The sequence below is a fragment of the Urocitellus parryii genome, chromosome 4, assembly GCF_045843805.1.
Source record: "Urocitellus parryii isolate mUroPar1 chromosome 4, mUroPar1.hap1, whole genome shotgun sequence".
NCBI lineage: Eukaryota > Metazoa > Chordata > Mammalia > Rodentia > Sciuridae > Urocitellus > Urocitellus parryii.
Window position 1 is genome coordinate 95675602 of NC_135534.1, and position 27740 is coordinate 95703341.

Sequence of the window (27740 nt, forward strand, 5' to 3'; positions counted from 1 at the left end):
GAGTGAATGCCTCCTTAAATTATGCACTCTAGATATCTTGCTCACCTTAGCCCCAATCCTGATCCCTAGATTATTGCACATAAGAATTTTGCTGTTCGACATAAAAAGTTAGTTTCTGAAAAAATTGGCTTTAGAAAAAAAACTTTGCAAATATTAATCATTTTTCATCATCTGCTTTTGTTTTTCAGAGTGGGATTGAAAACTCAACCAGAATCAAAATGCCCTGAGTTGCTTGCCAATTACTGTGACATGTTGCTAAGAAAAACGCCATTAAGCAAAAAACTAACTTCTGAAGAGATTGAAGCAAAGCTTAAAGAAGTGGTATATAAATTTTTTCTATTTCTGATAGTTAGTTGCTTTCATTCTTTTATTATCTGTGTAGCATAATTGTAATAAGCCAGGGAGCAAAGAAGTGAAGCTAGAGGACAAGTATAGATAAAAAGGATCACAGAGATGACTAGTGTCTCAAAAAAAAAAAAAAAAAAAGGGAAGGGTAAAGATAAGTAGAAAAGAAAATTGGGAAAGAACCATTGATTTTTCATGTGAAGAAATATTGTTGCATTTTATGTAAAGTCTGAAAAAACTGGTATTTCTTAAGACTAAGAAGTTATTTTGTTAGTTTCAAATTTGCTGACTTTTAAATCAGTGACGTATATCAGAACTGATTTTTCAGAGAAATAATTTAGTAGGCTTCTATTTTTGTGTGCTTATATAGATTTCAGAATTTTGACATTTAGGGGATATGGAAAGGCCTAAATGAGACAGATGGCTAAGAATATATAAGAATTGAAAGTATCTTTGCTTTCTGTGCAGCTCTTGGTACTTAAATACGTACAAAACAAAGATGTTTTTATGAGGTATCACAAAGCTCACTTGACACGACGACTCATATTAGACATCTCTGCCGATAGTGAAATTGAAGAAAATATGGTAGAGTGGCTAAGAGTAAGTAAATTTTTAAAAATATTTGGTTTTTAATATCGCACATGGTTCATATCTATGGTGATATTGGTAATGTTAAAGAAATAGTGATCTTTTAGTAAGAACAGAATATCTTGTAAAATAAAGTGATACCTACTAAAGTACATTTTCTTAATGAAGTTAGTAAAGCACCTTTGTTTCTACTGTTTTATTCCCTTTTGTATACACTCTTGCTAAAAATTACCTTATTAAATAGACCACAGGACAAATAATTTCTTTCTTTGTGATACCTGGGATTAAACCCCAAGCTTTGTGCATGCTGTGCAAGGGCTCTACCATAGAGCTACCTCCCCAGCCTTTTTTTATTTTGAGACAGGGCTTTGAACATGTAATCCTCCTGCTTCAGCTTCCAGAGTAGCTGGGACCACAGGCATGTACCACCACACCCAGTAGATTATTTCATTTTTAAGGTATTTTTAATGCTAAATGTTTAATTATAGAGCTGTTTATAAATAAATAGCAACATACCAAGTGAAAGTGCATAGATGGAAAAATAATGATTGTTCTGTGACTTTTAAAAATTTTTTGTCAAAACTCTTATTGTCATAGGAAGATGAAAAAATAGCAAAACTAGTATGTGTTTAGTACACCAATTTAAAACACAAGAAACTTTTTATATTGAAGTATTTGTTTTCTTTGTAAAAAGCTTATCAGGGCTGGAGTTGTGGCTCAGTGGTAGAACACTTGCCTCGCACATGTGAGGTACTGAGTTCGATCCCCAGCACCACATTTAAAAAAAAAAAAAAAAACCTAAATAAACAAAATAAAGTTATTTTAAAAATTCATCAAGTGGGGCTGGGGATGTGGCTCAAGCGGTAGCGCGCTCGGCTGGCATGCGTGCGGCCCGGGTTCGATCCTCAGCACCACATACAAACAAAGATCTTGTGTCTGCCAAATACTAAAAAATAAATATTAAAATCTCTCTCTCTCTCCCTCTCTCTCACTGTCTCTCACTCTCTCTTTAAAAAAAAAAAATTCACCAAGTGTAATTAGGAAAATATTTATAATTTATCTCTTGATACTGTATCTAGAATATTTTAAGCACTCTTAGAATATAACAACAAAATGTCAAATAACCCAATTAAAAATGGGCAAAGAATTTGAATAGACCTTTGTTTCTTTTTTCTCAGCATAGGGGATCGAACTCAAGGGCATTTGCTGGCCTCAAATTTGGCTATTTCCAGACTTAGCATCCCAAGTATCTGGGATTATGAATAGACATTGCTTTATAGAAGATAAATAAATGGACAATAGTGCACACAAACATGCTCAGCATTAGTAACCATTAGTGAAGTGCTAATCAAAATCACTGAATATATCACTTTATCCCTACTATAATAGCTAAAATAAAAAATAGAGATGATAACAAATGTTGAGGAAAAAGAAGAGAAATTAGAACTCTGGTAAGTTGCTGGTGGGATTTAAAATGGGGCAGCCACTTTGGAAAACTGTTTGATAGTTCCTCAAAAAGTTAAACAGACTTGATGAAGCAATTTCACTGTTAGGTAATTCTACTCAATAGATATGAGAACATACACACATATCCATGTAAATTTTTGTATATGGATGTTCCTTATAATATTATTTAGAAATAATGACAAATGTTAATAAGCTGAGGAAGGAACAAAATGTTGTTTACTCAAACAGTGGAATATGACTTTTCAATAAAAGAAATGAAGTACTGACACATGCTAGAATTTGGATGTACTTAGAAAATATTATAATGCTGAAGTGAAAGAGGCCAGTCACAAACCATATGTCATATGATTCCAGTAAAATGAGATGTGAGGGTAGGCAAATCTAAAAAGACAAAAAAAGTACTTTCAGTGGTTTGCAGAAATTGGGGCCAGAAGTAGAAATGAGAAGTGACTCTAAATAAACATGGGGCCTGTTTTTAGAGTAATTAAATGTTCTTAAAATTTGAGGTAATGGTTGCTCAACTCTATAAATATACTAAAATCTGCTACATTTTAAAAGTATGAATCTTATGGGAGGTGATTTATGTGTCTCAATAAAGCTATCATTAAAATGAAGATAGTTTAATAGCAGTTGCTTACTTTCTTCCAGTACAATAAACATCTTTTCTGTGCCTTGAAGAGCTGGCATACCCATTTAAGTTTGGATCCATTTCTAGCATGTAACTTACCACTTTCCTCATTTATGTCAACAACTTTGTTTCACTAAGTTTTTATACCTCTGTATATAATGAATGTTCAGCATTGGCATTATTAACATTACAACCATAGTTCCACAGTCAGTTTTGTTCTACAACTCTGTTCTTTTTTTTTTTCACTTCCAACATTATTACTTTTTTTTTTTTTTTTTTTTTTGGCAGTACTGGGGATTGAAGAAACACTGTACCTCTGAGCTAGAGGTCTTTTTGCTATCTTATTTTGAGACTATGTTGCCAAAACTAGCCTAGAACTTTCCATCCTCCTCTGTCACCCTCCCTGGAATTACAGGCATTTGCCACTGCACCCAGCAACATTATTACTTGTTAATTTTCTAATGTATTTTTATCATCTTTGTTGGCCAAGTGCCTTTTGATTACCCATTTATGTAAAATATGTGGTTTTATCACTATAATGCAAGGATGCCAGCAAAAACAATACACTTTGCTCTCTACTGGGTGAACTGAATAAACAAATGACTGATAGATTTTTAATAAAGTATTGTGTTTGTTAGCTGATGTTATGTTTCTGCTAAGTTTTGTTTGTTTGTATTTTGAGTGCTGGAGATCAAGCCCAGGGCCATGAATATGCTAGGTGAGCTCTCTACCACTGAGCTACACACCCAGGCCTGTGCTTCTGTTATTTTTGTCATAACTTATGGATTGAGGAATTAGAAGTGAAGTTTTATACTTTATGCAAGTACATTTATTATATAGTAGCAACTGAGGTTGAGCTATGTTGTTTAGAACTGATGGTAAAACTATTCTGTAAAATTTGTGAAGACTGAAGTTGTATAAAGCAAGGACTACCCTCACTATCCTATTTTTTTCTAAGAGTCAAGGGAAAAAAGAAAAATTTTTATTAAAGTATCTAAGACAGGTTTCTGTTAAATTTTTTTTCTGGTAATAGATTATATACATTTGTCTCTTCTGTCTTTGGTTTTTCTAGGAAGTTGGTATGCCAGCAGATTATGTAAACAAACTTGCTAGAATGTTTCAGGACATAAAAGTATCTGAAGATTTGAACCAAGCTTTTAAGGAAATGCACAAAAATAATAAATTGGCTTTACCAGGTATTTTACTTTATAATTACATATGTGTGTATATGTTTTAAGCTTTATTTATTTATTTATTGTAGTTGTAGATGGACAGAACGCCTTTATTTATTCTTCTTTATGTGGTGCTAAGGATCGAATCCAGTGTCTCACACACACTAGGCAAGCACTCTGCCACTGAGCCATAACCCCAGCCCTATTTTAAACTTTTAAAAAAGAATATCTGTGTTTCTGGTAATTAAAGTTAAATAGCAGTAATAGACCCAGAAATGTTATGACGTTCACATTCCTGGAGACATCTGTCAAAGCAGAATGGTAGATTTGTGAATCCAGCTTTTGAAACAAAAGAATATTTTTAACAAAATCTTTAGAGTCATGTTTATTTTTTACTAGAATTTAACCTGTATTATTTTAAATTTTATTTTATTTTGTAAATTTTATCTATTCTCAAGATTGTTTTATATTTTCTGATATTCTGCCCTTTAGCTGATTCAGTTAATATAAAAATTCTGAATGCTGGTGCCTGGTCAAGAAGCTCTGAAAAAGTCTTTGTCTCACTTCCTACTGAACTGGAGGATTTGATACCTGAAGTAGAAGAATTTTACAAAAAAAATCATAGTGGTAGAAAACTACATTGGCATCATCTCATGTCAAATGGAATTGTAAGTTATGATATAGTTTTCTCTTTGGGTGAAAGTGGAAGAACTCCAAATAAGAGTTACTTAAACAAAACAGATTTTCTGCTTCTCTCACAGATAAAAATTTTCACAGGAATAGTGGATCTATTCCATGAAATTGTTAGTAACTTAGTCTTCTGATGGCACCATCATGCTTCTGGTATTGCCCTTATCAGCAGAACCCAGTATGATCCCCACTTTGTATATCTTCCTACCAACAAAAAAGAAAGGAGAAGGTGTACTTTCATTTAAGGGTGACTTCTAGAAGTTTCCTCCATCATTTCCACTTGTATCGCATTGAACAGAACTCAGTCACATGGCCATTATCTGTTATAGGAAAAGCCAGAAGATGAGTCATTAAACTTTGCTTAAAATTACATAGCCTGTAAGAAAGGAATAATGGATATTGGAAGACACCAAACAGTATTTTCACATAAAATCTCATGTAACAGATGTTCTATTAGGTAGATGGTAATCATTATGAAGAGCTTCTTATTGAAATTTATCTTATCTATTATAGATAACATTTAAGAATGAAGTTGGTCAATATGATTTGGAGGTTACCACGTTTCAGCTGGCTGTGTTGTTTGCATGGAACCAAAGACCCAGAGAGAAAATCAGCTTTGAAAATCTAAAACTTGCAACTGAACTCCCTGATGCTGAACTTAGAAGGACTTTATGGGTTGGTTTATTTATTTTGTTTATCAAATTATATTATGGAGGGCTGGGGATGTGGCTCAAGCGGTATCGTCGCGATCGCCTGGCATGCGTGCGGCCCGGGTTCGATCCTCAGCACCACATAAAAACAAAGATGTTGTGTCCGCCGAAAATTTAAAAATAAATATTAAAAAAAAATTCTCTCTCTCTCTTTAAAAAAAAAAAATTATACTCTGGAAATTTGTGATTATTTTTGTTGGTGGTGGTTTTTTTGTTTTGTTTTTGTTTTTTGGTGATGGTGCTGATCAAATCCAAGGCCTCCCACATGCCAGGCACACACCCTACCACTGAGCTAACCCTGACCCTTATGAATTTTTAAATTTATAACACTCTCAAAATGACATTTAACCAAGAAAAATACAAAAATGAGGTATTCTGGAAAAAAGAAATTGAAAAGAGGCAAGTTACCAAGACAGAGAACGGCAAAAAAAGGAGAAAGATTGAATTGGTATTTTTTGCCTGTGGGAGTCTTCCCAAAGACATACATATATTAATGTTAATTTTTATACCAAGAGTTGTATACAAAGAATTTATGATGACTAAATATCTAAGAGAACACTTTAGATCTTTTCAGAATTTATAAAATTTTCTCTTTAGCTTTTTACTTTATAACTACTTTCTGTCCTTACTCCATAAGCAACTTAAAGTTTCAGAGTAATTATTTCCTATGATGGAAAGAGCTGGTATATAACTGTCAAGTGGTATTTGCTACTGTCCTATGTGACCAATTCTAATTTTTTATTTTCCCATAAAGGGAATATTTATTTCTTCCTTATAACCACCTCTTTTTTCCTGTTTTTCTGCTTCATACATTTAAATTGTTATATTCACAGAGATACCAAATATAAGTTTGGATTGTAAATTTGTGTCTATAATCCTTTCTTATTTATATTGGTTGTGTTGGGGAATTGATCTTAATATCCCATACTGCTTATAAATACTAATTGTTTTCTCCTTTATTCTTCATAGTCTTTAGTAGCTTTCCCAAAGCTCAAACGGCAAGTTTTATTGTACGAACCTCAAGTGAATTCACCCAAAGACTTTACAGAAGGTACCCTCTTCTCAGTGAACCAGGAGTTCAGTTTAATGTAAGGTTTATGTTGGTCAATTTAAAATAAAAATGCCTTGTTTGAGTTTTAGTTTGTTATTTTTTTTAAGCAAAATAACTTTTATTTGCATGATATTTATAACAATAACTATATATTACCATCAATCTAAATTTAATGTCATTTAGTTTTTTATTAAAACTATTAGGGGGCCAGAGGGCTCAGGAGGATCTGGAAAAAAAAATATATTAATGAACTGTAAAGATGTTTACTTCTTTACCATATTTATATGGACACATTTTTGCTGTCTGACATTATACTATATTCATCTTAAAAGTAAACTTTTTTGTGTGCTCTAAAGCAATTTTATCTAGACAGAGCATTTTTCCCTGAAGATCAATTAGGTAATGTTGAATCACAACCCATGTCTGTTCAATTATCTAATTATTTTTATGGCAGTATAAATTATCAAACTTGTTATAAGAAATCATTGAGAAGAATAGGGTTTGTTTTAAATAAAGGTATATGTTATTTGTTATTTCTCCTTTATATAGTTCTAGATTTCAATTTTTAGAATATTTCTAAATCTTTTCTCTCAGATATTGTTGCTATAATACAGCATTTGAAACCCCTTTCACTGAGCAGTGTTTTTTACAGAAAAAATGCAAAAGTTCAGAAAAGAGGAAAAATCAACTTGATTGGACGCTTGCAGCTCACTACAGAAAGGATGAGAGAAGAAGAGAATGAAGGAATAGTGCAACTAAGAATATTAAGAACCCAGGTTTGTGATATTATGATAAAACATGTAAATTAAGTCTTGGGGTAGTTTATTTAAATCTTCAAACTAGAGGGGTTAACAGTACACACCTGTAATCTCTACTAGTTGGAGTCTGAGACGAGGATCATAAATTTAAGGTCAGATCATAAATTTAAGACCTTGTCTCCAGATAAAAAATTCAAAAGGCTAGGAGTGTAGCTCAGTGGTAAAACATCGCTGGGTTCAATCCCCAGTGCCAGGGGACATTTTTATTTATTCAGAATATGATACTTTTGAACATGATAAATAATACCCATTTTGGAGCTGGGGTTGTGGCTCAGCAGTAGAGCGCTCACCTAGCACATGCAAGGCACTGGGTTTGATCCTCAGCACCACATAAAAATAAACAAATGAAATAAAGGTATCCAACTACAACTAAAAAATAAGGATTTCAATTTTTTTTAAATAAAAATATTGTATTCAGCTACAACTAAAAAAATACCCATTTTAAACTAACATGATAATTTTAACTTTGAAATATTTTTTAAAGCCAAATTGTTCCACGTTTATTATTTTTTATTTAAAATTATTGAAATCTTCTGGTCAGTGTAATAAAATGTGAAGCAAGAGGAAGAATTACTTGTAGATCATATAATATGATCTAATTACTTATAGATCATATAATATGACAAAGTAGCACAGAAAAACAATGAATTAAAAGACTCAATTGGCTGGGTGCAGTGGTGCACAACTGACTATAAGGTTGGTTGAATCTGTGGATGTGGAACCTATAGACACAAAGGGCCAAATGTATTTCTTCTTTTTTCTCTTTTCACATTTCCTTTTTTTTTTTATTATTAGTTATTCAAAACATTACAAAGCTCTTGACATATCATATTTCATACATTTGATTCAAGCAGCTTATGAACTCCCATTTTTACCCTGTATCACATTTCCTTTATAACAAATTCTAATCTCCACAAAGGTGGTAGATAAGATGCTTATACTGGAAAAGGTAAAAGGGAAAGAATATTTAATAATTTTCAGATAACATTTAATAACGAGCTTAATAATAATTAAAGAAATTGCCAAGAAAAATATTGATGAGGGAGGGGGAGTGAGAATAGGAAAAATAGTAGAATGAATCAGACATAACTTTCCTGTGTTCATATATGAATACACAACCAGTGTAACTCCACATTATGTACAACCTCAAGAATGGGAAGTTATACTACATGTATGTATAATATGTCAAAATACACTCTATTGTTATACATCTAAAAAGAACAAATAAAAACAAAATAAAAAATATTGATGAAATTTACCTATATGAAAAAATACTTATTTTTACATGAACATAAAAAACATGTACTTGCCACAAAAGAAAATGATGAAAGAGGAAATAGAGTGGCTTTTAGAGCACAAATACATCAGAAGAGATGAAGTTCAACCGTTCATATACATGCCACAATTTTGAATATCATGGACACTATTAACCCAAATTTTGGAGTGCTTGAGCAGAAAGTTACCAGTTAGAGCTAGAGAAAGGAAAGCTAAAACATGTAATGGAATTAATTCAAATTAAAAGTAATATTTATAACAAATGTAGCTTATTAATTAGGTAAATATTTTATAAAGAATAGTACTTACTGATTTTATAACAGTACTATCACACAAAGAAATAACTTTTGAGTACAGGGGAAAATTTGTTCATACAGATTTTTATCATAATTGATGTTAAACACAATATCAGTTTATATACATATTGTGTTCGCAGGTAATTTTAAAAATGTATTTAAAGAAGTGAAAGGAAATATATTAAAATATGTGATATGGGGCTGGGGTTGTAGCTCAGTGATAGCGCACTCATCTGGCATGTGTGAGGCACGGGGTTGGATCCTCAGCACCTCATAAAAATAAATAAATAAAATAAAGTTATTGTGTCCATCTACAACTAAAAAATATATATTTAAAAAATAGATGTGGTGTGTATTTCTTTCAGCCAAGAGATTATGGGTAATTTTGCTTTTATTTTCAAAAATCTCTTTAATAAAATTTTATTTTATAAGCAGTGAAAAAAGTGTTTTATTAAGTAAATAAATTTACATGCCTTTTTGATTGTTTGCATATTTTTTGTTTTTTTGGTACAGGAGCGCTCTATCACAGAGCTACATCCCTAGTCCTTTTTATTTTTTGAGACAGGGTCTCACTAAGTTGCTTACAGCCTCACTGAGTTGCTGAGGCTGGCCTGGAACTTGTGATCCTCCTGCCTTGATCTCCCAAGTTACTGGGATTACAGGCATGTTTCACAGTGCCTGGCTAATTTACTTTTTTTTTTTTTTTTTTAACATTTTTTAGTTATAGGTTGACACAAAACCTTTTGTTTTATGTTTTGTATGTGGTGTTAAGGATTGAACCCAGTGCCTCACACTTGCTTGGCAAGTGCTGTACCTCTGAGCCACAACCCCAGCCCCTAATTTACTTTTTGTAAATAAATATTGGTCTTAAGATTAATCCCTTTTGGACTGGGTTTGTGGTTCAGTGGTATAGCACTTGCCTAGCATATATGAGGCAAGGATTCAATTCTCAGCACCACATATAAATAAATGAATAAAATAAAGGTCCATCAACAACTAATACGCACACACACATATATATAAATTTTTAAAAGAAGATTAATCCCTTAATAGTTGCTGTGCATTCTGATAGATGTTGGATAGAGGATGAAATATATATAAAAAATCATTTTTCATTTTGCTTTACTTAATATATTAAAACTTTTTTTTCTTTTTTCTTTTAGGAAGCTATCATACAAATAATGAAAATGAGAAAGAAAATTAGTAATGCCCAACTTCAGACTGAATTAGTAGAAATTTTGAAAAACATGTTCTTGCCACAAAAGAAAATGATAAAAGAGCAAATAGAATGGCTTATAGAGCACAAATACATCAGAAGAGATGAATCCGATATCAACACTTTCATATATATGGCATAATTTTGAATATCATGGACATTATTAAGAACCAAGATTTTGGAGTGCTTGGGCAGAAAGTTACAAGTTTGAGCTGGAGAAAGGTTTATTTGGACTTTGATTACATAAATATGAAAATCTCTGCCTTACCTTACAAAGTGACTCTATTTTGCCACTCACATTAGTTAGCATGATGGCATTCCCTTCATGTTGCGCACTCTGTAACAGCATGCTGTTTTGTGGAGAAACTTGCATTCATGAAGAGCCCATTATGAACTTTTAAAAGTAAATTTGATTTTTACCCACCAGAAGAAATACAGTTGGGAAGGGAGAGGGCGGGGTTCTTGTTGCTTTTTTCCTCTCTTAAAAAAATGTACTTGCACAAGGAAGGATATTCAGATATTCATGCACTGAAAAATGCTGTTATCTTTTGTTTTTTAAAAAATGCAATTAAAACTAGAAGTAGCACTCTTGGCCTCTTTTGATGAGAGTGAGCTGGTCAATACAACATTGGGAGAGGGCAGATGTAGGTGAGAAGATAAGTATTTCATAGTATCCAATTATTAGTTCAAACACTGCTTCGGTATGATAACTGGATTTTAATGGTGACCTAAAAAATGATATTAAATATTTCCAACTTACAAATGTTGGTGTTCTTTAAGCAGAAGACTGCTGTTTTAGTTGTTTGTTAAATGATAAGGAATTTTGGAAAATCTTACATGGCTGGAGAGTTTGTTTTGAAAAAAATGAAGCTTATATTAATTGTTGCTTCAGTTGTACAAAAGAAATTTATGGAGAGAGGTAGGTCATTATGACTACAGGGTCAGTACAGCAAAACAAACATTAAGTGTGTCTGTCACTAACACACTTAATATTTATATACCTAGTATTTATTATGCCATATCTAAATTTATTGAACACAATGCAGAAATCTCCTGCTGTGATATAATACAGTTATGGAACGGATCTCTCAATCTGTAGCATAGAACTATTTTGGTATCTTAAAGTCTCATGATTAGGGATTTTTACAGCCTCAGGTTTCTGGAAAGAAAGACTTCTCTTTTAAAAAGTAATATCAGTCATCTAGGAGAAGAAAAAAAAAAACATAAGACCTGAAAAGCATAAGCAAAGTTATTCCAGTCTTAATATGAGCAGTATACTTGCCAAATATGTACATATATATTTATATATTTTAAAAATAAACATTTTTAAAATGTTCAGAAGGCAACACTTACCTTTTTACTTTCAGTCAATCCAAAGCAGCAACTTATTAGTTGCTGGCAACTGAATACCCAGAGCAGTGCAAATTTTATGACTTGAGGACTTGAACAACTGAGAAGAACAAAACTATTTCCATTGGGGAAAAAATGGCTCAACATGGATTTTTATTCATTGTGGTGCACGTTTCGAATTTTCTTACAAATTATTTTATATCTTTTTGATGTTCAGTAATATTTAAAAGTATGGTTTTGAAAATGGTAGGAAATGGAGTGCTGAAAGGCATCCAGTATTATATTATAGCAGAGTGCTTTTAAGAGCATTTCATGGAATCTTCCCTATTCCAAGAAGCTTTATGAGCTCCCCAATGAAAAGAAGGAAAGTCAATTTAAAACATTTATGGGTTTGCTGATTATAATCAAATGCCTGTTCTGAAACTCATAGGAAATTTGAATTTTGTTTAGAATTTAAAATATACTTCAGCTCTAAGATAGCATATGTCAATCATTAGACCAAGATATTGTGAAGAATTAAATTTAAAATTAGTGTTCATTGTTTTCTCTAATTAGATGACTAACAGTGGATGAATTTGAAATTTAGGAGAAATAATTTTTTAATAACTGTGACCCTTAGGCTTAACAAATATTTTGGTATTGCAGATTTGCTTGTCCCAATAGAAGAATAACAAAAGAAGAAACTATGGGAGAAAATTTTAGGCCATTTTTTTTTTTATATTTAAATTTTGTTGTTTTAAACCATAATTGTTCTCAGAATTTCTTTGGAATTTCTAACATTTTTGGTCATTTAATTTAAGAATGAGAGCCATAATGCTTTGATTTCTAAAGGCAAATTTAATGCAAAGTGGGTAAGATTAAATTCATAGCAAAGTTTTCTATTAAATTTTTTAATAGATTTTTTTAAAGCTAATTATGTCCTGATTGTATTTTAGGGATTAAACAGCAACAAATACTGTACACTTACGTTTTCATCTTTTTTTTTTTTTTTTTGGTTACATATACACAAAAATTTAACTACTTTTTGGTGTTTATGAAAACCATTTAGTTGACATGGTGCCTATACCATTGTTGAGTTTTCTTTAAATATGTTTTGACAATAGATTTGCTAATTTTAAAAAATACAATCTGAAGAGAAAATTTTATCAGCAATTTGTTAAAGTATACTAATTGTAATTGTGTACCTTTATCAGGTTCTTTTCTCCAATGAACACTTAGTGCTATCTGAGCAGAAATGAAACCTAACATAGTTAAGGAAAAAGAAAACCCGTCCCCAACTTCACCACCAAAATATAATTTTTAAGTTTTTTTTATGAGTAGCAGGGCAAGAGGGCACCTCAGGTTAAATTTTGACCACTCATCTTCTGATTTTAAAGATAGAGCCGTCTGAAAATGTTAATCTTCGTTGCCACCTCATTGCCAGAGTAAGATATGAAACAATTTACAAAGTAAAAATATACGACAATTTTGTTGCTTACAATGATATAATAAATATTAGAACATAACTGTTCCAATGATTTGATGAGGATCTTGAAATAAATTCTGAAGTCTTCCAATTTTTACATTTATTGGAGGGGTCCCCAAGTTCTTTCAACCTGTTTATTTAAGTCCCTTGATCTTATTTTGTGCATAAATGTTAAAATTTCCTAAAATGAAATGTTAGCTCTCTTCTTACTTTTTATTAAATTTAATACAAAACATGACCTTAGTTGTTAAGAAAGGATTTTGCATTATTTGCAGTACGATGTCATTAGTCCTGCTCAAAGGGCAAATTTTTAAAATTCAGTTTGGGTAAAAGATTTGCTAGTTTTAAAGAAAGATTTGCTATCATAAACTTAAGCTGGTTTTTCTATTTTCATGTGAATGACTGGGATGCTCTTATAAATTCTTCCAAGGTCATGTTTGTGAGATAAAAAAAATTACATGAGAGCTTTCTTGTCATCTACACTAATGTCTTTTGGAGTGTTGAACAAATTTTGAGTTTCTAAGGTGTAATCTATCCTCATATGGTCTATACGATTTTGAATGTGTGCCACTACATACTGAGATGATAATGCTGTACAATTTTAAATGGTAGCAGTTTCTGTATGCAGTAGGCTGAAATATTTTGATGAACTGCTTAATTTTTGGATTTTATTTTTTAAGTTGTATAATTTATTTTCTTGCAAAATAAAAATGTAATATAAAAGCTTTCACTTATCCCCCAAATTTTGATTTTTCTACTATGAAATAGTTTCTAAGAGTTTAATTAAAATTTTTAGATGGGTGTAGTGGTGCCATTGTACTCCTAGCTACTTGGGAGGCTGAAGCAGGAGAATCACATGAATTCAGGAGTTTCAGGCCAACATGTGCAACATAATAAGACCTTGTCTCAAAGAAAAAAATATATAGCAGGTATATTTACATATTTGCACAAACTAACTAAATTTCAAATAAGTTTAAAATATATCTTTAAATTGAGAATTCATTTATTTCTACTGTAGTAGTTGTGAAATAAATATTTACAGGCAGTTGACTGGACAAACACAGTTGACTTCATAATGACCCTAAACTCAGCTTTGGACTTTCCGTGAGTGGGATCTAGGGGATTTGAAGGAGATGGGTTCACTTGGAAATGAAGCTAGAGAAAAGTTTGGTCTCAGTGTAATATTAACCTAAACAAAGAGACATTTATCATTAAGCTTAAACTTTCAGGAGACCCTTCTCACATGGGTGCTTCTCAACTCCCTGATTGGGGCTCAAGAAATTTTGTATAGATTGAGCATCCCTAATCTGAAATCCAAAATGCTCCAAAACATGAAACTTTTTGAGCATCAATGTGACAGTACAAGTAGAAAATTTCACACATGACTTCATATGACTAGTCAAAACCAAAATGCATACACACTAAACATACCATATAAGGGGTAGGGAATATAACTCACTGGTAGAGCACTTGCCCAGCATGTGTGAGATCCTGGGTTTTGGTCACCAGCAAAACAAAAAGAAAAAATAAAACTTCAGGCAACATGTATACAATTATATATGAAACAATTGAATCTAATGTTTAGACTTGGGTCCCATCCCCAAGATACCCTATTATGTATATGCAAATATTCCAAAATCTGGAACACTTCTGGTCTCAAGCTTTTTGGATAAGGGATATTCAACCTGTACTTGTAATTTTGTATTGTTTTTTGTTGTTGTTGTTGTTGGGTTTTGGTTTGGGGTTTTTTGTTTGTTTTTGTATTTTCTTTCTTTCTTTTTTTTTTTTTTTTTGGTACTGGGATTGAACCCATGGGTTCTTTACCACTGAGCTCCATCCCCAGTTTTGTTTTTGTTTATTTTGAAAGAAGGTCTTGTTAAGTTGCTGAGGCTGGCCTCAAATATATAATGCTCCTGCCTCAGCATTGCAAGTTGCTGGTAAAACAGGCATGTGCCTCTGCACCTAGTATATTTTAAACTTTTGAGAGAGTCTCTCTAAATTACACATACTAGCTTCAAACATGTTCTTTTATTTCAGCTTCCTGAGTCACTGGGTCTGGCTGTACTGTTTTTCTTAAAGAGGGTCCCCAGCTGGGGACAGTGGCACACACCAGTAATCCCAATGGTTCAAGAGGCTGAGGCAGAAGAATTGCACGTTCAAAGCCAGCCTCAGCAACATTGAGGTGCTAAGCAACTCACTGAGACCCTGTCTCTAAATAGAATACAAAATAGGGCAAGGGATGTGGTTCAGTGGTTGAGTGTCTCAGAGTTCAATCCCCAGTAATCTCCATCAAAAAAAGAGGATCTCAAAATATCTTTTTGTTTTGGTACTGGGGATTGAACTCAAGAGCATTCAACCACTGAGCCACACCCCCAGCCCTATTTTGTATTTCATTTAGAGACTGGGTCTCACTGAGTTTCTGCTTCAGCCTCCCGAGCCACTGGGATTACAGGCATGCGCCACCATGCCAGGCTCTAAAATATCAAATTGGATCCAGCTCTAAGACTGAATGCAAAAAGAACCTCATAGCCGGATTGATTGAGAGCATGTGTACCTGAGAACAGATTGCAATATTTACATTAATTTTTTCAATAATACGGATTTAACCCAGGAACACTCTATAATGAGACACATCCCTGGCTGGCTGGCTGGTTTTATCTATGTATCTATCTATCTATCTATAGACAGGGCTTTGCTAAGTTCTCCAGGCCATCCTTGAACTTGCAATCTTCATGCCTCAGCCTCTCAAGTTGCTGGGGCTACAGATGTGCACCACTGCACCCAGCCTAGAGTTAAATATTTTAAGTTCTAAATGGGGAGACTTTATACTATGTAACCAAAACGGACTTTTTGTGTCACTGAACACCTGTTTTTATCAGTGAACAGTTTGGAACAGGGGTCTAAGACTGTTGGATTTCCAGGTTTTTCTGAACAACTGATTAAAGCATAAGACATACATATAAACATTTAAGTTCTCTATAAATTTGAAGAGCTCACACAACCAAGGTTAAAAATCTTCCATAGTAAGGAGGTCCAAGTCAGGTATAGTGCATGCCTGTAATCCCAGCAACTCAAGAGGTTCTCAAGTTCAAGGGCAGCCTCAGCAATTTAGCAAAACCTGCCTCAAAAAATGCAAAGGACTGGAGATGTAGCTCAGTGTTGTAGAGTGCCCCAGAGTTCAATCCCCAGTACCAAACACACACACACGCACGCACACACACACAAAGAGATGATAGGTTCTAGGGTAAGTAAAGCAAGTAGCACCTTGCTCCATGAATTTACCGTGGCCTAATATCTGGAGTGCTAATTTAAACTTAAGATTTTTTTTCCACCTCTTACTAATCTAGAGAATGACAGAAGATTTCCATAGATGTTAAGTGATTTTGCTATTTTTATTTAATAATAACAAGCCAGTGCAATGGCGCATGCCTGTGATCCCAGCAGCTAGGGAGTCTAAAGCAAGAGGATCACAAGTTCAAGCCCGAAAAGGGCGACAGATGTAGCTCAGTAGTAAAATACCTCTGGGTTCAATTCCCAGTACCCTAAATAAAACAAACAATGTACATAAACTTTCTCTTACCATGATTACTGAAGCAGACAGATATTATTTAGATTTTTCTTCAACAGCTTCAATCAATTGATGGTTGAAAACCAGCAGTAGAAACCAGGAAGGCCAAAATCTGAAGAATGGACCAACTTTACACAGAGCTAGATTTGAAAGTTAACACTCTTTGTTGAAAGACTGACAAGGCAGTAACAGTGAGGCTTGGGAATTCCTTCACATTGTTCTTTTTCTGAGCTGCTAAATGTATAATTTAATTTTCTTTTCCATACTCTACCTTAACTCCTTCATTCCCAACAGATGGTCTTGCTTTGGAAAAATAAGGCCTTTGGTATGAAATTTCATAATTTGTTTTCCTTGCACCTCCAAATTTACCTCTATTAATGTACATCTTCACCTGCCTACCTGTCTCAGAGAAAGAGGTCCCTCATTTCTTTATTTGTGATACTGGGATTTGAACCCAGGGGCACTTTACAACTAAGCTACATCTCCAGATCTTTGCATTTTGTACTTTAAGATAGGATCTCTGGCTGGGTGTGGTGGTGCATGCCTGTAATTGAGAGCAATGGGGCAGGAGGATCCCAAGTTTAAGGCAGTCTGGGCTGTGAGGGACCAAACTATATGTGCCTTGAACAGACAAACTCCATTTTATCCCAAGACTTCATATAAGAAATGCTTCTCCCATGAGAAAACCCCGCCTCTGACACCTCCTGCTAAGCACACCCAGTTAGCCAATGCATGGCAGTTAAAAAATGTTTGTTATTCTTATATAATGTATTATTTAGAAATGCATTTGTAAGATGTTCTCCATTTAGTTCCCATTTTTCTTGGGCAGTGTACTGTATCCTGAACTGGGTTATTCTCACTTCCTATGTTGCTATCATTTTGACTTAATGGTAACTTGTGGGTTTTGGCCATAAAAACTACCTTCTGGAAGTGGTTGAAGGTTGCAGAGGTGACTTGCCTGCTGTCCTTCCAACTCACCTACAAATAAAATTTTATTTTCTGCTTCAAGACTGACTCGGTGATTCATTTCAAACATGCCACAACAGGGCAATTTAACAAGACCCTGTCTCAAATGTTTAATGGATTGAGTATGTAGCTCAGTAATAAGAGTTCACTGAGTTCAGTCTCCCGTAATGAGGAGGGGAAAATAAAGTACTAGTTCTTGCTAAATTGCCCAGGTTAGCTTTGAACTTGGAATCTTACTGCCTTTGACTTGAGTAGCTGACATTATAGCATGTGCTTTCATGCCCAGTAAGATACCTTACTTCTTTCTCAAGGTCAACAATTCGCCTTTTTTCTGAAGCCCATCCACTCTTGCCTCCTGTGTTTTGCTTCATAAATATCGACATCTCCCAAGACTTCCACATATCATTTTGGTTATTTCCTCCTTACCCTACAACTGTCATTCTCAGTTTCAGTCCACATAAAGCTTATTGTCACTTGGTAGTTTGTTGGAGGTGTAAGTTTTTGAGATCCACCCCAGACCTACTGAATCCAAAAAACTTCAAAAAAAATTTTTTTTTAAATTTTTCATTGTTCAGAGATAATATTTAATTTTTTATTTGTTTTAATAAGTTAACATGACAGTAGAATACACTTATATACTTTGATGTATCATACATAGATGGGATATAATTTCTCATTTTTCTGAGTATACATATTGTAGAATCACATTGGTCATACAGTCACATACATACATACAGTAATAATGTCTGTTTCATTCTACTATTTTTCTTATCCCCACATCTCCTGCCTTCCCCTTCTTTCACTTCCCTCTACCTAATCTAAGGTAACATTTTTTTTGCATTACAATTCTTAATACACATAAATACCACACTTTTTATATATCTTGTTTGTATATAAAGTATATTGACACCCAATTCAAGTTTTCATACATGTACTTTGTATAATGATGTCCATCACCTTCCACCATCACTTCAGGTGGTTTCTAGCAATCTGAATTTCAACAAGCCCTCCAGGTGATGTTGACAGACACTTAAAGTTTAAAAAGCTACTGAACTATAAACATTCTCATTCACCACTTTAAAAAATTTTTCATCTCCCCCAACCCTGGTCATGCTATGAGCCTAATTTTCAGCTAAACATCTTGGAAGAGTAGTCCACAGTCTCACTGTCTCTATTTCTTCAACTTGGTACTCGTTGACTTTGTCCCGAGTACTTCTCTTGCCAAGGTCATCAGAGACCTCTCTAGTGCATAATTAGAAGGGTAGTTTCAATCTTTTTTTTTTTTTTTTTAGAATATTCTCTCTCTTTTTTTTTTTTTGTAGTTGTAGGTGGACAGCATGCCTTTATTTTATTTATTTTTATGTGGTGCTAAGGATCGAACCCAGTACCTCACATATGCTAGGCAAGTGCTCTGCCACTGAGCCCAGCCCCAGCCCCAGCCCTGTATTTTCAATCTTTTAACTTGACGTCTTTGTCATTTAAACCTTGAAATACTACTAGTTATTGACTAGTTTTGTTTCATATTTTGACTTTGCAGACACTATTCTCTCTTCCGTCTCTCCGATCTCTTTGAACTTTCTCAGTTTTATTCTCTGGCTCTTCTGCTTGCATTTCCAGGAATTCATGTGATTCTCCTCTCTTGTCAAGCTACATGCTACCTCAGGGTGAGTTCATCTCCCTGGCTTCAGCACAATCTGTATATTGCTGCTCTAGTAGAGGAGCCTGGTTGGAAGAGATCGATCAATCGCTGCAGCCTTTTTTGGAGGGTTTATTTTGTCCCTGAACCACCCTGGTGACCTCTCCTAAAGTCAACATGACCTCTCTGTCACTTGATCCATGTAATTACCTCAGTCTCCAAGGTTAGCACCTTTGATGTAATTCTCTGTTGCTTTTCTCTTCACACCACCATTGACTCTTCTCTGCTATCTCCAAAGTCTGGCTTTTGTTTACTAGTACTTCTATAGTCACTGAATAAGAAAACTTCAGTCTGTTTATGCCATCTGAGGTAGGTAAGAATACACCTTGACTGGCTGCAGGGTTGTTTCTTGGCCTACAGTTTGAAGCCCATTATCTTCAATGTAGAGTGATAATATCAGTAAAATTATTAGTGAAGCTCTTTACTCAATTAGGGGCCTTCTATGTGTTAAATTGAATTGATAAATATGGGAACCACTGTTGACCAGACTATATATAATAAGTAGCCCAAAGGTATTCTCTGGACAAATAGGACTACTGTCTTATAGAGAATGTCCTACTATGCCTTCTTAGACCATTTTGTTTCAGAATCCAAGATAAATCATATAAAAGTTATTTTTAGGAACTCTTCTATTATCTTGTGTGTACCTCTTTATATTATAATCCTGTTATTCCTTTTTTTTGGAGGGGAGTACCAGGGATTGAACTCAGGGGGCACTTGACCACTGAGCCACATCCCCAGCCCGATTTTATATTTTATTTAGAGACAAGTTCTCACTAAGTTGCTTAGCATCTTGCTTTTTGCTGAGGCTGGCTTTGAACTCTTGATCCTCCTGCCTCAGCCTCCCAAACAGTTGGGATTAAAGGCATGCGCCACCGCACGGAGCTAATCATGTTATTTGGATACATACAATGCAAACACTGCCGCATTTCTGCTATAGAAGCTCTGTTGGCACTGTATATTTCTTAGGATGCCAATAAACGAGATGTTTTAGGGGATATATACTAGAAAATATAAGGATGTGGCCTGTTTTAGCTTGAATCAGGAATGTCCCCCAAAGATTCATGTGTTGAAGGTTCAGGCTCTAGCTGGTGGGAGGTGATAGAAAGTTTAGAAAGTAAAGCCTAGTTGGAAGAGGTGGGTCACTGGGGATATGTTTTGGAAGGGTATATTTTCTCCCTGGACACTTCCCCCCAACACCCCCCCTCCTCCTCTTCCCCTCCTTTGCCTTCTAGGCCCCATGAGGTGAGCCTTGATATTCTGCCTCGCCAAATACCCAAAGCAATGTGGCAGTGACCATGAACTGAAACATTTGAAACCATGGGCCAAAATACATCTTTCCTTGTTTAAGTTGTTTATTTTAGGCATTTTTGTGGGAGTAACAAAAAGATAATGCCTGGTATAAGCAAGTCTGTCCACCCAGGATAAGTGTTGTAGAACTGTTGTAACAAAGTACCACAAACTAAGTAGCTTAAAACATCAGAAACCCACTGTTGCACAACCCGAGTCTAGAAGTCTGAACTCTAGGTGTTGGCAGGCCATGCTGCTCCCGCTGAGGGCTCTGGAGAAGGATCCTTCCTTGCCTCTTTCTAGCTTTTGACAGTTGCCAGCAGCCTTGGCATTCCTTGACTCATTGTTGCAGCATTCCAATTTCTGCCTTCTCCTTCCCAAGGCTATCTTCTGCAACAAGCACATCCAGTCTTAACTGCATTTAAGACTTAGCCTACTCCATTATGACCTCATTTTCCAGGATTCTGTTTCCAATAAGGCCACATCCTAATGCTGTGAGTAGATATGAATTTGGGGTAGAAACTTCTTCAATTCAGGATACTTTCTCTGCCCCAAATTCACATCTATTACATGTGCAAAATACATTTATCCCTTCCCAATATCCTCAAAAATCTTATTTCAGCATTAATTGTCATCCAGAATCTCATCTTTTTTCCCTCTCCATCCAGGCTGACAGTGATTCTACTTGTATACCATTCTCAAAAATATTCTGTCTTCCAGGTATGTCAAGGGGATCCATGCCATTGGACTTGACAGTATTCCCCAAGTCCTCCCTTGATAACTAACCCCATCTCTGTTCCTGGTATCTGCTGAGATGGTTGATTGGATCCATAATCACATGCCTCATCTCTGGCAATTTATTGTCCAGATATGCTTGGGATTCTCTTCAGAGCAACCTTCCTATTTTTTTTTCTGTTCTTCTCTTTTTCTTTTTCTTTTTCTTTCTTTTTTCTTTTCTTTCTTATTTTTTTTTCTTCAGTTCCAAGGATTGAACTCAGGGGTGCTTAACGACACTAGCCCTTTTTATTTTATTTTATTTGGGAGGTACAGGGGTTTGAACTCAGGGGCACTTGACCCCTGGGATACATCCCCAGCCCTATTTTGTATTTTATTTAGAGACAGTTTCACTGAGTTGCTTAGTGCCTCACTTTTGCTGAGGCTGACTTTGAACTCCTGATCCTCCTGTCTCAGCCTCCTGAGCCACTGGGATTACAGGCATGAACCATTGTGCCCAGTACCTTCTCATCTTTTGCAGTGTGTTATGAGGCTGAGAATATTTTAAGTGATCAAGTTCTGATTTTGTTGTTTCTGCTGTTGTTTAACAATCCCTACCCCAATTTATTTCTTTTCTCTTGCCTTTTAATATAAACTGGAAGGAAAAACCAGGTTTTGCCTCAAACATTTTGCTTGGAAATTGCAGCTAAATATCCATCCAACACTAGAACACACTTTGGCCAAGTTTTGTACCACTTTATAACAAGGATCACCTTTCTTCTAGTGTCCAATAAAATGGCGCTCGTTTCTTTCTAATACCTCACCAGAATCACCTTTATTGTTCACATTTTTTCTACTTATTGTCTCTTAAGACAATCTGGGTTTATTCAAAACTATTCCTATGCCCATTGCCTAATTTCCATAGCTACTTCCATATTTTTATATTGTGTTATGGCGGCATTCCACTTCCCAGTACCAAATGTTTCCTCGCCTTACTGTACCCAATTGCCACAAACTGAGTGGCTTAAAAACAACAGAAATTTATTCTCTCACAACTCTGGAGGCTGGAAGTCTGCAATTTAAGCACCAGCAGGATTAGTTCCTTCTGAAGGTTCTGAGGAAGAATCTTTTCCATGCCTCTTTCCTTCCTTCTGATGTTTAGTAGAAATCCTTGTTGTGCCTTGGTTTGTAGATGTATCACTCCAGTCTCTACATCTGTCTCCACATGACATCTTCCCTGTGTGTGTGTCTCTGGTTCTGCATGTGTGTGCATTCTCTTTTGTTTTAAGGATGCCAATAATTCAATTTAGGGCCACCCTAATCTAGCATGACTTCACCTTGACTTGATCATATCTGCAAAATCCTTATATCCAAATAAAGTCACATTCATAGGCACTGAAGTTGAAGACTTAAACATATTATTGGGGGACAACATTTAATTTACAATGAGTTATTCCAATAGTCTAATTTTGATAGAAGCTGCTTGTTATAGAAGAACTTAATGAGAAGTGAATATGGGGCTGGGGTTGTGGCTCAGAGGTAAAGCGCTTGCCTAGCATGCATAAGGCACTGGGTTCGATCGTCACATGAAAATAAAGATATTGTATCTACCTATAACTGAAAAAATTAATATATTTTTTTAAAAAAAGAAGTGAATATGATGAGGCATGAGGATTGAAAGTTCAAAGCCATACTCAGTAAATTAGTGAGGACCTAGGCCACTTAGTAAGACCCTGTCTCAAAAAATAAAAAAAGAGGGGCTGGTGTTGTGGCTCAGTGGTAGAGTGCTTGCCTTGCACTAGTGAAGCACTGGGTTCAATCCTCAGCACCACATAAAAATAAATAAAATAAAATAAAAATATTATGGCCATCTATAACTAAAAAAGAGTTTAAAAATTTAATAAATAAGTGCTGGGGAGGATGTAGGTCTGTGGTAATGAGCACCTGGGTTCAATCCCCAGTACTGCCCTCCCCCAAAAAAGTGCACACAGAATATCATTTATGAATCTAATACCCACAAAATTTTCTTAATTTCTTTTAAACTTTTTTATGTTCCCTTTTGGTTCTTGCTGTGAAAATGTTGTTCTAATATTCCTAATACTAACTTCTAGGAAACCACTTTGGGCCTTATGGGCATTTACAGGAAGGAAGAAATTTTTATGTTAATGAGACTTGTACTAGGGCTGGTGTTGTAGTTCAGTTGTTAGGGTGCTTTCCTAGCATGCAGCAGGCCTTGGTTTCCACCCCCAGCACTGAAAAGATTTCTACTATACTTGGCAAGACACAAGTCTCCACTTAAAATTTTGCCACTAGATGGAGCCATGGTTAGATTTCCTTAACAAATGTCAACTCAGAATCCAAGATGAATTTGAGAGATTGAGCATTTTATTAATAAATTTATGGGGGCTAGTGGTATATATAGTTTAGTGGCAGAAATCTGGCCTATCTGTGTGATGCCCTGGGTTAAAAAATGCATCATTATTATTATTATTTAAAATTTATGAGCCAGGCATAGTGGCATATGCCTGTAATCTCAGAGACTCAGGAGGCTGAGATAGGAGGATCACAAGTTCAAAGCCAGCCTCATGAATTTAAGGAGATCCTGTCTCAAAATAAAATAAAAAGGGCTAAAAGGCTGAGGAAATAGCTCAGTGATAAAGCATTTGTCTAGCATGTGGGAGGCCCTGGATTCTATCCCCAGTACAAAAAAGAAAATTATATCCAGACATTGTGTTATCTACTGTGGCAGAAATGATAATCCAAAACCAGATTATCAAATTCAGATATGTAAAAGATTGTTTCATTCTGTTTTTATTTTTGTTTTGTTGCAGTTGTAGATGGACAGCATGGCTTTATTTTGTTTATTTTTATGTGGTGCTGAGGATCTAACCCAGTGCCTCACACCTGCTAGGCAAGCACTCTGTCACTGAGCCACAACTCAAGCCCCTTCATTCTGTTTTAATTTGACTTGATTTTTATCACATTATTTCATTTATACCTCAGAAGAAATGTTAATTTAGTCACTTTTACCTATGCTCAGTCAAACTTGTTATCTCTTCATAAATTTTAGGTTCAAGGCCTGTCACTCTCAGGATAGTTCTTTTTGCACTTTCTGTCCTTAGCATTTGGATCATCATGGATGGCACATACCTGTGCATGCCTGCACCTCCACACTGACTTGTTTGGGATGTCCAGCTTCCTGGGCGTAGCTTTAGGGCCTCTTGCCTGCTCCAGCTCAGCTATCTTTTGTATTCTTTATAGCCACAAGAGAAAAATCACCCATTTAACTTATTTTTTGTTTCTAGTGCTGGGGTTTGAACAAGGGCCTTGTGCATGCTAAGTGTGCCCTGTCATTGAGCTACACCACCAGCTCATATTTAACTTTGTGGGATGTTCATGAGACTTTCTTAGGCCCCTTCATATTCATATTTAACCTCTAATGCTTATGTGGGCTACTTTTCAGACAAGTTGACTTGAATCAGAGAAATAAATTTATTGTGTCTGTCTATTAATGAGTGTCCCTAAAACAAAGTCCCAAACCCTGTTCCTCCTGCAGCCAGTCTCAGGGGAATGTGGCAGTAGAACCCCCCCTCCTTGCCTCAGGTTCCAGAGTACCTGGGACTACAGGCATGATGCTGTGCCCTCTTATTATTTTTTTAAGTTTAGATTGAATAGCAGCTTGCCTGCTAAAATTTGCTGCCCTTCTCCCCAAAATGTTCCTATATCTCTCTCAAGTCCTCTAGAAACCGCCCTGACCAACTAGTGGCAATATTTCCAGGTAGTGTCTTCAATGGCAGAATTGCCAATCACAGTCACTCAGTGTTCCCTAAGGCAGGTCTCCCTTAAGGCAAAATTAGTGTTGTGAGTGGTTAAGAGACTAGATCTGGCAACTCCATTGCCTGAGATCAAATTACAGGTGTGTCACTAATTACTAGATCTGCACCTTGGACAAACTTCTGTGAGAGTCTTTTTTTTTTTTCACCTATAAAATGTGTATAATTATATTCCTTAATTCAATGAGTCTTTGTATTAAATGAATTAAACTGTGACATATATGGCACATATTAAGAACCATATGAGGGCCAGGCAGTGGCTCAGGAGGCTGAGGCAGGAGGATCATGAATTCAAAGCCAGCCTCAGTCACTTAGCAAGGCCCTAAACAACTCAGTGAGACCCTGTTTCTAAATAAAATATTTTTTTAAAAGGGCTGGGGATGTGGCTCAGTGGTTAAGCACTGCTGGGTTAAATCCCTGGGACAAAAAAAAAAAAAAAAAAGAAAAGAACTATATGAGGGCTGGGGTTGTGGCTTGGTGGTAGAGCGTTCACCCAGCATGTATGAGGCCCTGGGTTCAATCCTCAGCACCACATAATAAATAAAGGTATTGTGTCCATCTACAACTAAAAAAAGTACTTAAAAAGAAAAAAAACTATATGAGCTTTTGTTATAACCAGTCATCTTTTATTGTTTGATACCCTAGTGTAGTTATCAGGCTTGGCCTCTTAAAACAAGTCATCACTATTAGGCCAGACAAGCTATTTAAGTTTTTGAGTTGGTTTTTTTTTTTTTTTGAGTTATTTATTTATTTTTAAATTCAACTTTTGTCAGGTACAATGCTGCATGCTTATAATCCCAGCTATTCAGAAGGCTGAGGCAGGAGGATCACAAATTTGAGGCTATCCTGGTCAACTTAACAAGACTCAGTCTCAAAATAAAAAATAAAAAAGGGCAAGGGATGTAGCAAAGTGGTAGAGTGGTAGAGTGATCCTGGGCTGAATCCTAGTACAAAAATATATAATTTTTTCAGTTAGAAAAATATATGCTATGCAATTCACACCAACACAAAGCATAAACACAGACATATATTGTAATAACTTCTTTTCAATATCTATTGGAGCAATACAGGTGCGAAAATATTTGTTCATGGCCTAGGTTAGGATCAGCAGGACAGAAGGTATGAGGATGACATTCAAAGGAGGAAAGTTAGAGCTGGGGGTGTATCTCAGCATTTGAGCAGTGGCCTCGTATGCTCCAGGTCCTTAGTTTAAATGAGCACCTTAAAAAAAAAAAAGTCAGGCAGAATTTAGTGATCTATCTATTGAACATGGAGGGTTTTGGTACAGAGGTGCAGGGCTCACCAAAGTGTATAAAGAAACCAAACTGGGGAAACTGGGAAATTAAAGATGGGGGTTCTGTATCTATCCATTGCAATATTTAAAAATTCCCCTCAAACATAGTGGCTTAAAATTCACAACCATTTGAAATGAAAAAACCAAAAAAAAAAAAAAAACCAAAAACATTATCATTTACTTTCCCTCGTTGTTTCTGTGGATCATGAATAAAGACAGAATATTGTGAAGACAGCTTATCTCTGCTCCATTTCTATAGTCTGGAGTCTCAGCTGGAAGAGTTGAAGACTGGAGACAGAAATCACCAAAACCCTGTGCTGGGGATGTGGCTCAAGTGGTAGTGTGCTTGCCTGGCATGCGTGCGGCCCAGGGTTCGATCCTCAGCACCACATATGAACAAGGATGTTGAGTCGGCCGAAAACTAAAAAATAAATGTTGAAATTCTCTGTCTCTCTTTCTGTCTCTATCTTAAAAAAAAAAAAAAAAGAAAGAAAAGAAAAAAAAAGAAATCATCAAAGGCCTTTTTAATCCTTGATATTTCCTTCTGCACCTAGCCCAGGGAGTCACATAATATGACTTCTGACATATTCCATTGACCCAAACAGTTAGCACTCTTCACCCAGGCAGAATCAAGGGGAGGGAATATACATTCCCATCTCTAGTGGGAAGAGTGAGCATCAGTCACATTGAAAAAAGAGCTTTGTGGGATGAAATTACTAAAGGAGTGGCCTTCTTCGAAAAACACAGCTTTCCACAGCTACCAAGAAAACATCATGTTTAACAAAACGTAATTAAGGTGGGTATTTTACTTTCTTTTAAAAAAACACATGGATTTGACTTGGTGTAAATCGAAGTGTTCAATTTGTATGCTGTTGCTCCTTTTATCTTTTACATGACAATAAATGTAAAGCACACTAATGTTTCAAAGTCATAAAGATTTACTGTCCCCAGCTGAAGGTCAACATTTAAGTAATGAGTTCCCCAAACGTTAGAACAATAGCTAGCATTTATACTGTTCTCCAGGAAATGGTACAGGAGGAAATCAATGCAATATAATGATATTAATTCATACTTCAAATCTACCACTTTCTGTGCAATCATGGACAAACAACAACAAAAATCCAAGTTAACTTGGTATTTCAATTACCTCCTTAGTTGAAGGGTAGTCAATAATAGCAGCTAATTCATGGAATTTTTGTTAAGTTTAATATAATCCTTATTAATGTGATTTATTTATTTTTGTACCAGGGATTGAATCCAGCCAGGGGTGCTTAACCAGTGATACACACACACACACACACACACACA

General features: G+C 35.2%; 1 protein-coding gene across 1 annotated transcript in view; it reads left to right on the forward strand.

Annotated features, from left to right (window-relative positions):
- Positions 1–13801, forward strand: part of Cul5 (cullin 5) — an 81597-nt gene extending 67796 nt beyond the window's left edge. Inside the window, exons 12-19 of the mRNA XM_026399027.2 lie at positions 189–321; positions 814–945; positions 4101–4224; positions 4693–4868; positions 5404–5565; positions 6570–6688; positions 7304–7427; positions 10204–13801. Coding sequence (XP_026254812.1) covers positions 189–321; positions 814–945; positions 4101–4224; positions 4693–4868; positions 5404–5565; positions 6570–6688; positions 7304–7427; positions 10204–10398 — 1165 coding nt within the window. The 3' untranslated portion in view covers positions 10399–13801. The remainder of the gene's footprint in view (positions 1–188; positions 322–813; positions 946–4100; positions 4225–4692; positions 4869–5403; positions 5566–6569; positions 6689–7303; positions 7428–10203) is intronic.
- Positions 13802–27740: the final 13939 nt, after the last annotated feature.